At 39.6% G+C, this 14008-nt stretch overlaps 1 protein-coding gene across 1 annotated transcript in view; it reads left to right on the plus strand.

Annotated features, from left to right (window-relative positions):
* LOC145998377 (sodium-dependent proline transporter-like) overlaps positions 1-14008 on the plus strand; it is a 137466-nt gene that overhangs the window by 63853 nt on the left and 59605 nt on the right. Inside the window, exon 2 of the mRNA XM_083134783.1 lies at positions 8392-8541. Within this exon, the coding sequence (XP_082990909.1) occupies positions 8392-8541 (150 nt within the window). The remainder of the gene's footprint in view (positions 1-8391; positions 8542-14008) is intronic.

Consider the following 14008-nt stretch of genomic DNA (forward strand, 5'->3'; position numbering starts at 1 on the left):
GCACTCGTGACGAGATGAGAAGGAAAGGGGGAGGGTGAACGTAACTGTTTGGTCGTTAATTTGTCGGCAGTTAATAATTTACACAGGCCGTCGAGTACGGATCAAGTTTCTGCCTAGGATCTGCACTTCTTTTCCTTCATCACCGTGGCGGATATACTGGACGCTGAAAATTTATGTGCGGAAATTTATGCAAGAATCTGTTGACGAACTACATAGCAGAGACTACCGCGATTATCGCAGATTTGTCGTGTTATCCTCTCGAGTTGCAAATTCAAATCTCGATATTCATTTTCATCTGAAAGGAAAATACCCAGTCTACAATATAATACATGCAATATGGTGATGATTCTTAATGAATTGATTAAGTTTGTTTTAAATCCACTTTCTGCACAGTAAGGCTAATTGGGACTGGATCCGAACCACTGTGGGCCTCCATCATGATCCTTAATAAAACACACTGAATATGTTTTACAATAAAGACACACAGCCTCTCTGTAAATAACAGAGATCTGAAGATCGAGACTTGCTGTCTGTCAGTGTCTCGTCTCGTTCGAGATTTTACTACATCAATAACATAAATTTTAATGGAAACTTACACTATAATAAAAATTATAGATATTGTACAACTTGCAAAAGCAACTGTTTTTACTTTATTTGAATAAATGTTATGCGCGCGCGCTCCTACACACAAACACACACACATATACATATATGAGGTCACTGAAAACTTCTCGTCCAGACTCCCCTTACCAAAATATATATGTAATGTTGTTATTGTTGCTTTATAGAGTTGTTTCATAGGGTAATGTTTCAGTTCGCAGGATCGTAACATTTTTTTCATTGAAGGAATTCTGACGGGATGTGGAAAGTATTCTGCTTTTGCAGGACAATGCTCCCCCCCCCCCCAATGCTATTTTGAAGGGTTTAGGGTTTCAGTTCATAGACCATCCACTCTACTCACCAGATCTTGTTTCAGGTAGTACGAAAATTTAGCAGGGATTCAGATGACGGCAGCCACAGGGACCAAACAAAATAATTTATTTGGAAGGGTTAGAGAAACTTGAGCCACAATGCGCCAATTGTGTTGAACGTCGGAGTGAATATGTGGAATAGCGGGAAAGTTTTCATGGTTCTCAATGATTTCCTTCCTGGCCTCGCCGAGAACGTGTGTGTGTGTGTGTGTGTGTGTGTGTGTGTGTGTGTGTGTGTGTGTGTGTGGGTGTGTGTGTGTGTGTGTGTGTGTAATTATTTCAAGACCAGTCCAGGTCGGGACTTTGCCCTCCCGGTTCTGGGTGCAGGTCGGGACTTTGCCCTCCAAGTTCCGGGTGCAGGTCGAAACTTTAGCATGCAAGTTCGAGGTCTGTGCTTTCTCTTCATTATGATGCCGAGAACAAGACGGGTCTCCTTCTTCACGAGACGAGAAAAGATTGTAACATTCTGTTCTCTCAGCATCCCCTATAACCATGATCATCATTCACTACGGAAATAACCAAACATCTAGAAACCATGTGTAGCCCAAGCGGCGCCTATGTCTAAACAAATATAGGATACTCTCTGATGGTTTCAGACAATGCGACACGGTCTAAACGCAGTGGCAACATAACCGTAACGCAGCTGTCTTGGCTCCAATCGACGTTTAGTTACAAATCAATTGTCTGCAGTGCATCTGTTTCCTTGTGTTTCCAAGGGTTTCCCTAATGGAAATCGACGTGCAGTTTGGGCTATTTGTTGAATCCATACCAGTGTTGCCACATGAAGGGAAATTCGGACCAATATTTTGCCAATATTTTCTCTTTTGCAGGGAAATTCGGACCAATATTTTGCCAAAAGGGAAAAGGGAATTTCGATGAAAAATACCACAATTTCAGGAAAATTTTAAGACATCTGACTAAATTATTACAGTATTTAATGTTAAGTTTCAGTTCCATATTCACATTTTCTGTTTTTTTCTGCTCTCTTGAATATAGCCTGAATCGATTTATATTTCTGTTAAGTACGTGGCTTTTCTGCACCTTCGGATAATAGTAACGATGAGGATTAACGATTAAATGGATTCCTGACCAAGATCCAAACCTGGGACATCTGGTCAGGAAGCGATAAAAGTGACATATATGTGAAAAATTTAACATTTTGTATTCACACGGACATGGACTAACGGAAATGCTGCTTCCACCACCACTAATAATAATAATTACAGCTACTGCTACTACCACTACTAATATTTATTATTATTGTATGATTTGCTTAGGTGAATGGAAAAATTGGTCCAAAAAGGGAAATTTTGCCCCTTGGGAAGGGAAATTGTGCCCTCATACTGTGGCAACACTGATCCATGCCGTTAATAAAGTCTTGCGTAAAGTTGTCATGTCAGAGATTTGAAGCAAGGAGTGCCTTGTGTGGATGAACCTTCAACTCACTACAGTTCAGAGCATTTGTGGCTATGAACGGGTGAAAGCCTCGTTGATAATCTAGCCACATCGACAAAGGAAGACAGTCAGATAGCTGTAACCAAAGCAACGTTGTCGAGTGCCTTTTGTTATCTGTCGCCATTATTGTCCCACCTGTCACTAACATATGTAGTGGGCTGGAAGAGGATTAACATGACATACTGATTGTGCGTGCATGATTAGGTGTGTCACTACAGGTACAAAACGCTCGCAAGTCCATATGTTCAAGCGGATAAATTTTTCATTGCTCCAGCGTTTACGTCATTAATGTGAAAACATTTTGTTTGTTGAAGTAAATATATGACATAGTTTCTTCCTTGCTGTCTTTTAATTTGTGCGTAACAGATTGGATTATTGTGAAAGTGTACAAAGATTCACAGTTTAAAATAAAAATAACACTTTTCTTTCTTGCGACAGTCACTGTCTTCGATTCAGTGGCGGATTACGGATTTCCCTCTGGGGGAGGGGGCCGCTTGGCTTCTTTTAACTGTCGTCGGTTAGCTTTATTGGATTTTTTTGCTTTGAAAGTCGCCTCCGAGTGATGAATGAAATTGTCGAAAGAACACCCGCAAAGGAATACTCCTGCCTAGGCTGGGACCTGAAACCCGCAAACTTTGATGATGCGTGAGGAGATCACTCACGCACACAATCATTGAAGCGTGTATCTTGTGTCCAACGTGTGTGTGATATGATTGGTTAAGTCTCGGTAATTATAAGCATACTTTGTTCAAAATGTTTACATTGTTTTTCCATGAACGGGATACATATTTATTTTTGGGATTATCAGAGTCTAATTGTCCTACATTAGCTCCAACCAGTGCTCGAAGTGAAGGGTGGGGGGACGTTCTATCAGCCCAGTTAAGAAAAACTTCTTTAAACTTCCCCCAGCTAGTATAATGTTCATAACCCCCCCCCCCCGACTTACTGCATTTGTCTCCATGTTGATACAAGAATCCCCCCACCTGTTCCAAAATTCAGCCAAGCACCTCCACAGCTTGGAAGTTCCAATTGGAGCACTGGTTTAAACTGTAGCGAACTTGCGTTAAAAAATAAAGTTGGGTATGTGTGATATAGGAGCTTGTACATGGATGTACGCAGTATTTTTTTCCAGGGGGGGCAAAGGAGGCATATTTTTCCACATTATAGTGATGATCCCTCACAAAACACTGCTTCAGTCTGAAAAATTATCATGTCCCCTCAACTCGCTTATACTAATTAACATAAATTACTGTGACTGAAATTAAATTATGTCTGTAATTTTTAGGTGGAAATTCATTTTTCAGGGGGGGGGGCCGCGGCCCCCTCTTGCTTCCCCCTCCGGAAGCCCATGGTGATATACGTATGTACACACACATCACTCTTCTCATGGGCGCCCGGAGAGGTTGTCGGGCGTAAAATGAATATCAGCCTAAAATTATCTTTTAACCCATACTTCCATTTCAGTCCCTGTAAATTGCGTTAATTAAAAAAGACTGCCGGCCCCCGTGGCGGAGTGGTTAGCAGTTCGCGCTACGACGCCAGGGGGGTTCGAATCCCGGCTTGGGCATGGATGTTTGTGACTGTCCATTCACCAATTTCATCATATCATCACTCATCCCCATCTTCGCAAATTAGCCAAAAATGGCACAAGAAGCGAAGTAAAATAAAGCAAATCAATCAATCAATTAAAAGGCCTGATAATTGCAAGTAATACTATTACATATTGTTGCAGGAACACGATAACCTTAAACTGAATCAGTGTTGTGGGGATATAATTCCTTGGCCCCTTTGGGGAAAATCCTGCAAACGTCCTTGCTCCCCCTCCCCTATCTTTCTCTATCACACACACACACACACAGTAAGTAAACGCGATAACAGAAAATTTACAGTGATATCCCTGTTCCACTTGGCTAGGTCTCCTGTCAGAAATAAAAGCTTGAAAAGAGCTGGAATTAAAGCATACACTGTTCTTTGAAGTCTGAAAATAGTTTCAAAACTGCCTTTTTGCAGGCGTGTTTCACGTGCAAGTGCGAAGATAAACTCTTTCTGCCGCTCTTGTGTCACGCAACGTACCCTTCGGTTTCAACCACGCCCTCCCGACGGAAATCTGACCAGGAGCCACGAACGACAGCGATTAATTCAGTTTCCGAACAACAGGTGGCAGGATGGAAGCTTGTAACTTTCAAGAACGTCCCGCGCGGCTCATTTAGCAGGAATTCCTTAGCGTTTTGGGATCTGAAAGTCTGCCTTCTTTCTCGCAGCCGAAAGGGAGTATGGGAACAGGGTTTCCTTTGATCGCCAGAATGTGATTTCTCCTCGTCAGCGCTCGGCGGATATAATTTCCTGACAATTCACCTGATGTTTCTATATAGGTCAGTGTCAGGTGTGGAACTTTTTACTCCACTTCGGTAAGGAGAAAGGAATTCGGTGGTTTCGCAGTCAAGTGAATTAAATCGTAGGGAAGCTGACGTGAAATTACGTACCACCAAAATACAGTTAAATCTCGTCAATCCAGAATTCAACATAGCCAGAACTATTGAATACTAACAAAATTTTCAAGGTCAAGTTCTGTTCGTTAAGAGGGATTTGGAATTTGGCGAAGGACACCTTGAAAAATGGTTAAATTTAACATTGACCTTTTTTTTCTGCTTGTTGAATACATGGTTCTAGGATAAAAAAATTGTAAAACTAACGTGAATGTCGCAGTGCTTTATGAATGTTTCATTACAGACACATTTATGTAATGTCAGTTTGGCAAATATGCCAGAATTGCAAAAATTTAAATTTTCCATAAGGAAACATGTAAACAAAGAATGAGAAAGTGATTTGTGGGTAGCATAAACAAGGATAGCCTTTATGATCCGTATTAACGTAATGCTAAATGCTTTTATGACATGGCTAGAAAGGGTGGTTCTTTCAAACGTCAATTGCACAGTCAAAGATTGTTATTTTTTTAAAAAAAAAGAAACACACAAATCCCGGCAAAAATTAGGACTACAGCAGCCGAATTTCGTACAAGTATATATAGTTCGCCACTTGGCCACTAGATGCCTCTTTCGGAAAATTGCCTCGGGCAATTTCGATTGAAAACGATCACCATTTAAGGTTTCGGGTTCGACTACCGTCCTGGGTCCTATTCATCGGTTCAATTTGTTACATTTTAATATTGGCGATCAGTCATAATAGGAAGAAAAGAAATAGAGCATTTCTTAAATTTAATTTGATTTGTTATTTAGTGTCGCTTTTCTGCCACTTCTGGCTAATCGCAACGATGAGGATGATGTGATGAAGTTGATGGACACTCACAAAGAACACCCATGCTAAGGCCAAATTAATTTACGAGTGTGACTAAATAGTTCGCAAATGTGTTAAATTAAATCGCAAAGACAATACATTTTTTAGACAGAAATCAATGTAGGTATTTGTTGGACTGGGTCGAGTGAGCTGCACTTTTTTATCATAATATGTAACTTCGTTCCGGTGGTGCAATGTAATATTAAGCAAAACAGAAATCCGGAAAGAATTAGTATTAGTTAGAAGGATAATGCCCACTTGTAGTTCCAAAATACATGTGGGTAAGTTAATTTAAGTCAGTTGATATTTTTGCAGCCACTCTGTTTTTGCTTCCCCGACCCGCAAGTATTCTGCGAACTTTACGACCACCCCTCGTGCAGTGAACCGGTAACGAAGCGTTATCATCCTCTGCCTTGGGAGTTGAATTCAAGGAATTGTAAATGAGAGATTTTTTTTAAGTAACAAACCAACTCCATTACAGCTTCTATTGGAACTTTGATGTCACCGACGTTTCCGTAATTGGGACACGAGAGCTGCACCTGACAGGTGGCGCCACAATTCGATTAAGCGCTTGGCATCATGGGAAGCGAATGACGTCTCCAAGACCGTCTCTCTTTCGCATTGTACCAAAACGCCATGTCCCCGTGGCGAAACTGCTTCGGTACACTTCGAAACAATGGAAGATTGCTCGATGATGTAATTTAGAGGTGAGCGTGGCAGCTGTTAGCTCAGTGGGGAGATCATAGCGTAACCCGCCAGGCTTGCAGTTGATCTTGTAGCTTTTCCTTCAATTTGCGGTTCACGAAAGGGGCTACAAGCTGCAGTCAGTACAAATACAGCTACATTTGTAGTCAATTCTTGGACCCTCCAAAGTGCAAAATGTCTATGTTCTTCGATAGAAGTTGCCAACATGGACGCACCCAGGAATTTTCTATGAGGTAGGGTGGTCCAACTAATGAAAAACATGAAAATAAAATGGTGTGGTTCCTATTCTCAAGCAAGAATTTTGGTAAGGGATGAATTGAAAGTACTACAAAAGGGTACAAAATTGATAAATGCTGCTGTACCGTTCCAAACAGCGATTCCTGTTATTTTAAAATAAATACAAGAATGAAATTTTCCATTATAAATTTGTGGAAAAAAAGTAATTTTCTGTGTAGCAAGATGTACCAAGGTGGGTCTGATCCCCATAACCCTTCTCTTCGGTGAGCCCATTAATGGCACGTTGTACGTTTAGTTGTAGTTCGTCAGTCGATCTCTGTAAACGGTTTCGTGAATCGCACTTGACTAATATTACAGACTGCAAAATAAAGCTACACCATAGTATACATTGATAGTTTCTACGTCATCTTTTGACGTGGTCGTGGCCTAATTGTAAGGAGCATACTCATTGGCCGAAAATTTGGCCACGCCCACGTCAAAAGATGACGTGGAAACCATCAAACTATACTACTCATAGTAGCATTGATTTTGTAGCCATTTTTCATGAATCTTACTTCAGACAGATTGTTTTTTATATTCCATTTACTTATTTCGCCTTATTTTCCATGGAGAAGGCTGTGAGAGCCTTCTCTGCCACTAAACCATGGTTACATGTTACATCTACAGTATCTTCATTGGAATAAGTATATGTATATACAGAATGAAAACATAACGACAAGGAAATTCCACACAAGATAGTACAAAATAATTTCATACATGGGAAAATAAAAGTACACACAAAAAATCTAAACCTAGACAAAGATACACACACGTGCGTCTCATTTCGGAAATATTCGATTAAATATTGCAGTTTAGAGTGCCATCACAAATAGTTGACGGATTTCAGTGTCCTTTTCTTCAATTTGTATGAATATTAGATATAAAGTAATTGGATATTGCTTGATAGGAAATACCTTACTTGGCTCTTAAAAATAGACAATCGGGGACACATTCCGGATCTCTAGGTGCAGTTGTTCCACAAACGGACAGTGAACACCGTGAAAGATTTTGTCTAGAAATTCGAGTTGTGAAGAGAAATGAACAGCTGAGATCCCACGTGTGATCTGGTGTTGAGGTCAGAAAGGACGGGAATCTGCTTGAGATATAGATAGGCGGGTTCTTTAAGGTCTTTACTTTATAGAGTATAGTATGATTGTGTAGATTCGATCAAAGTAAGTTGAGTTGTTCATAGAAGGAGAATAAGCAATCTCTGTATTTCAGGTCGAACATAAACTAAACTCAGGCGTTCACGAAACTCACGCATGGGCCAAACCCCAACATGGGGTATTCTCATCGTGGTCAGTCAATATGAAAACTTGAGAAATATCCTTCGGACTAAATTTCATTTTGAAGTTTCTAGAAATGAAAAGTAAAAATATGAACGAGTGAACATAAGACTGTCAAATTACATTCTCGCCTTACTGAAACGCTACAGGCCCGACTTGCATATGCATATCCCAAAAAAATATACAGATTAGGTTTGTGTGAGAAATCAGCACGAAATTTGCTTCTTGTAACGCAACAAAATTAATGTTATTATTTCAGAAACTATATTCAGGCTTATTGGCAATTAGCAATAAAAATGTGTGTTTATATAAAAATCATTATGGAATCCTCACTTTAGTGAAATATATTGCATTTAAGCGTGTTTTTGTAGTAAAGTAAGTAATTTCCTTCTGCTTCCTTTCAGCTTTCCACCACCGGGATTTGAACTCGAGGTCCGGAGCGAGAAGCCAAAGTCCCGGAAGGAGCCTGGAGGCCCGAAACCACAGCCCCGTCAGGGAATGGAAGAAACAGGTGGTCATAGACCACGGGGACAGCCAGCTGCTGGATGGCGTCTGTAAGTACATCTCTCTACACTAACACGTGATTTTCATTGGCTCTGCTGGATCTTTTGTCGACCTCAACGAGACAGTTTTCCAAATTCCGTCTCCTTTCAAAATTCCTCTGATATTCCAAATTGCTTAGAATTCTTTCTAGAGTTATTTACCTGAATCTTCATGGGGTTTGATTTCGTTCTTGTCTAGATATTTGCCATAGTATGCTTACTTAACCATTGCGAATATCTAGAAAACAGCGGAAGCAAACTCCATGATAATTCACGTGAAGACGAAATTCTAAGCATATATATATATGTATATATTAAAAATGTAATATCATAGCGCATTTTCGAAAGGAGAGGGACTTTCTCTCGCGTCGGTCAAAGGTCCAGATGACCCTTAATGAAAATTATTAAAGCACCGTAAAATAATTGCAGCACGTAGAATACATCAAGACGAACTACTTTTCTTATTAATATATGTATTTGCATAATCCTTTTGGTAACATGCGTATCTACAGTTCAAAAATGCCGTTTTTTTCGATGGAATCATAACATCGAAACGAGGCCTCACCGAACAAGACGTTATAAAGAAAATATTCTTGCCTTGATGTTCTCTACTCTTTCCGACAGTGTGTTCGTGTTGTACTGCGACACCGTATATATGACATTTCCTTCAAATTCCTAAAAAATATATATTCTAAATAGTCATTCTTACATAAGTTGGTGTCCAGGAATTTTGTCGAGGTGTATACTGACTGTATAGAGGGAAGGGTTACGAATTGTTAGTTTTTCTTTTCTTTTCAGTAGTTAACACAATAGGTGTGTTTCACCTACGTCACAAAGTGTTGCTTTGTGGCTTCGAGCAGCCATGGTTGAGGCCAGTTCTTGCAAGCATTCGGAATTCAAGCGGGTGGACGGGAGATACTCATACTAACACAGACATTCGCAAGTTAAAACAAACGTGCAGTTGGTGCAGATGTAGATAGACATTACCTTGCAAACGACAAATAAAATTGGCCGCAAACATGGCGACTGTGCGCATCCTGGCGTCACAGGAAACCCACCTATATTTTATCATAGTCGTCACATATCTGACCTTTTCTTTTTTTAATGGAACTAAAATTTTCAAGACAGATCTTGCACTGACACATTCTTTAGTCAAAAGATCATGATTTAACTAGAAGAGCAAATAATAAGTTCACATGAAAGACTCGAAAGCATTTGCATGATGCCTCTCAGGGTATGGGGTAATATCTCTCTGTTAGTTTGTCAAATAAAAATCAAAGTTAAGTTTGCACTAAGAAAAAGGAAGTCTATTTTACTTCTTTGCAACGAAATACTTATATGCGTAACATATAATCCATTTCACTCAAAGAAATTAAACTTCTTATAATTCAACTTGATCACTCTATTCAAAAACAGAGCCCGAACTTTCAAAGTCAAGACAAAACACAGTCGTAATTGCCATGGCAACAGCTCTTAACAAGATAAGTATATACAGGTTAGTCACTATCCTGACATTATCAGTGATAGGTAAATTACAGAAATTAAGATTAAAGAACAATAAACATTTGTACAAGAGAAAAGATAATTAATATCAATAAATATTAGTGCAATGGAAAAGGACGTGTCAACTGATAGAATTGTAAAAATTTGCAATTTTGTTTTTGGATTTTCTGGAATAAAATTGTTAACTATCTCAATTCTGGAGTCAATCTAGAAGTCTTCACATAGGCTTCTTGGGACATCCCGATAACGCTATCGTCTTGCAATCAAGGTGTCACGGGTTTGATACCCGTTGGAGTCATATAGGGTTCGGATCCCACTTTAAACTGTGGCCCAGTCCCTATTAGCCTATCTGAGCATCACGTTGGCTTAAACTTCGACAAACTTTACTGTGATCACATATTTTGCTGCGAAATACACATCAAAGTTCTTCCGTAGATAAAGTTAAATATTACGTACCCCGCCAAAGCAACGGCATAAATTAGCCAGCAAATCAAGGAGCGATAGATGCAAGAGAGAAAGTGGGGAATTATTAAGGAATTTCTTTGTGCTCTGAAAACTCTAAGATGATGACGTGAATGCAGCCTTAAATTATTCCCGTCTCCAATACAACGAACGCTCTGCCCTGGGATGATTCGGGGCTTAACTTCCCCTTCCGGCCCGAGACAGAAGGAGAAATTCCAGACGAGACTCTTCCTCTGTCCATTGTCTTCTCCTCCTATCAGCACTCCGATCCCGTCGCAACAGAGAGACAATCTCCTCAAAGAGCTGGCCGCATTGTTCTCTATCTTCTTCCGTCATCACTCATCTTCCCATAATTCCAAGCGCGTCACAGAGCGTACAAATTATATTCCCACCCCCGCCTGTCTTTTTTTCTTTCTTTTCATTGAATGCAATTCAGGTCTGGAGTTTGCAACACTGATTTACTGTCAGCTGATCCTCTTAGTAACGTTTGAGAACTTGAACTTAAATTATAACTCTAAATAAGGTTATGAAAATGTATTTTGCATCGCTTTTCTCTCTTGCTAGATAAGTAGTAACATGCTTAATGGTACTAGAGCATTCACTGACATTCGCTACGAGACTCGGCGTCAGAGCTCGTCTTTCCAGGTGAACGGGGTCCGCGACAGTCGCTAGAGTCGGCTATTAAAATTAGTTTTCATATTGTGTACTAACCTTGACTACAGAAGTTCCTGAAAATGATGTCCCTCTGCTGCAACACATTCCTGGCATCTCCGAAGGAAATTGGCATTTACACGTGCAAGTTCGTCTACTGTAATTCTCCCGATTTCTCGTACAATAGTCTCTCTTAACTCACGGTTGGTGTGCGGATTGTCTTTGTATACTTTATTTTTTAGATTTCCCCATAAATAAAAATCGCAGGCTGACAAATCGGGGGACCTAGAGGGTTTTTGAAACACCCGTTTCTTGTGAGAGGCGGCGGATAGATTTCCGAGGAGACTGTTCTAACCTTTGTCCTATCTCATCGAGTTTTTCCTCAGTAAGTAGACGTGGGTTTTTCTTTCCACTTTTATTCAGAACTGACCCTGTTACTCTAAACTTTTTTACGAGGTTTAATATAGTGGTCCTATGTGGAACGGGAACACCAGGAAATTTCGTTGCAAAACGTCGTCGCACTTGTCCACAATTCCTCTTTCCGAAGTAACACTCGACAAGATAAATCCTTTGTTGTAATGTAAACTTTTGTGGTGCCATATTAAGCCACAATCTTCAACACACGGACACGACAGAACACAACTTCCGAGGGAGGATTATACTGGCGTCACTTCAACGTCAACAGAAAGGGAAAGAGAGCGAAGGCAGGGAGAGCGAGAAAAACACTGTAGCGTGCGACTGTCGCGGACCCCGTGCACCGGGAAAGACAAGCGCTGACGCCGGGCCGCTTGCCGCCGAGTCTCGTAGCGAACGTCAGGTAATGCTCTGTAGTATTACACCCAAGACCACTCGAACCAGGAACCTTTGATTGCCAGAGCATTTTGCAACGATTTAAGCGGGTGATAGATGGAACGCAAACAAAAATCTGTGCCTTCCGCAGAAATATAACTATAGGGCTTGAAAGTTTATGACCTAAAGAATCTCAAAAAATGACCTAGAAATAACTTTCGCTCTGAAAATGAAAGGTTAATTTTTCATCAATTACAAGAGAGTAGTTGAATAATTCGATAAAACTAGTTGTTTGATGGTTTAAACTACTGAAGCAAAGGAATAAAAGCGATTAATTGCTAATGTAGTTTTCTTCATTTTTACTTCAAGGTTACATAAAGCACACCGCAAGGTTTTTCCTGTATAAGTCATTCACCTATCAGAGTGGACGTTACACGACACAGTAGTCAGCCAGCATCTGAAAATACGGTTATATTTCGCGTACATCAGATTATATTTTGTTTATATTGTGATTAATTTTACTTTTAAGACCACAGATTAAAGCGATAATATAGAGGCCAGCAAATGAACCTCAAAGTAGGCATCACCCGAAGTTTGCTGCAGAAGAGAAACAAATTTACCACAATTAGTGATTTAATGCATTGCCAAATATTTCAGTTAAAAATAATATTCTGTTTATCCATTGACTTTATATTTGATTAATGGTAAATTTGCTAAAAGGACCATGTCAGGAAATTTAAATATGTAAGTTATGCTAGCAAATGCGTTTAAAATTCACGAAGCAACAGGGAGGGAGAAAAATGAGCCTCAACAATGAAGGAAAATGCAACAAAAACGGACAAAAATAATGAACAATGACCTAAAAGCCAAAACAGGCCGAAAAATGCAAAATAAAAACAAAGTTTTCTGGTTCTAACTGAAGAAAAACGGACTGATATCAGGTTTAGCATTCTTTTCAAAGCCCAGAAAAAAGGATTTTTCATCAATTTTCGAGCCCTAATCACCGAAGTGCGATATAGCCCTTTTCGCCTTAGTAGCGACCATCGAAGCAAATGCGCATGCGCTGGCTGGACGAGTCCAGTGACAAAGTAGGGGTGGAACGGATAAGGGAAACAGATTGCTTTAAAATAACGTTACGAGTTATAAAAGCCATAAGAAACACATTAGCGAGCGATAATAAATAGAATAAAAGAACTTATACAAATGAAATACTGATCTGAAACGTACAGCGTTATTTCGTTCGTGTCTGCCTACTTCCCTATTGCATATAGATTCGTCCTCTCGAGCTAGGCCCGTCTTCCTCGTTCGGACAGTACATATGGCCACTACATCATCCCATGGTTGTCGAGAGGGGGGTCGAACTGGTCCGTCTACCCCCCCCCCTGGAATGGGCATCGTCCATTTCAAGTTACAAAAAAGCGGAAAGCTTCTTATTTTTATTGTTAATAACAGAAAGGAAGTCCATTTTGTTAGTATTCTAATAGAATAACCGAAGTAAAATGAAGTAAAATCTGTCTTAGATCGAAAAAATTGAATAAAAAATACAGGAACCAGGTTGTATTACCATATTCAGCAAAGTAATCCAAAAAAAATTAATGGTTCCACTGTTTTGAAAATTCCAAAAATTATAGTTATTAGGTCACACAACATGTGTTGATTAACAGCAGCAAAAAGGATCTGATAAATGATGAAAGATCTTTAAGAGGCCCAAATATTGACTCTGACCATATATTGGTGCGAGTAATCCTAAAACAGACTATCCGTGCAATGTATAAGATAAAATCCTCACAAAATAGCAAATGGGATAAATCAAACCTGCAAAAGCCGAAAAAAAATGAAGGAATATGGAGCAGTATTACATAGAAAATTGAAAAATCTCCAAAAAAGCAAAGATGTTAATGAAGAATGGGGTAACATACAAACTACGATAAATGAAACAGCTAAAGAAGTTATACAGAAAGAAAAAAAAATCCCCAAAAAATGAATGGTGGAACGAAGATTGCAGAAGGGTTATTCAAGAAAAGAAGAAAGCAAGAGAGAGAGCAATGTATATAAAGACCAAGGCCAGCCAAGA

This window comes from Lepisma saccharinum, chromosome 14 (genome assembly GCF_977018435.1).
Source record: "Lepisma saccharinum chromosome 14, izLepSacc3.1, whole genome shotgun sequence".
NCBI lineage: Eukaryota > Metazoa > Arthropoda > Insecta > Zygentoma > Lepismatidae > Lepisma > Lepisma saccharinum.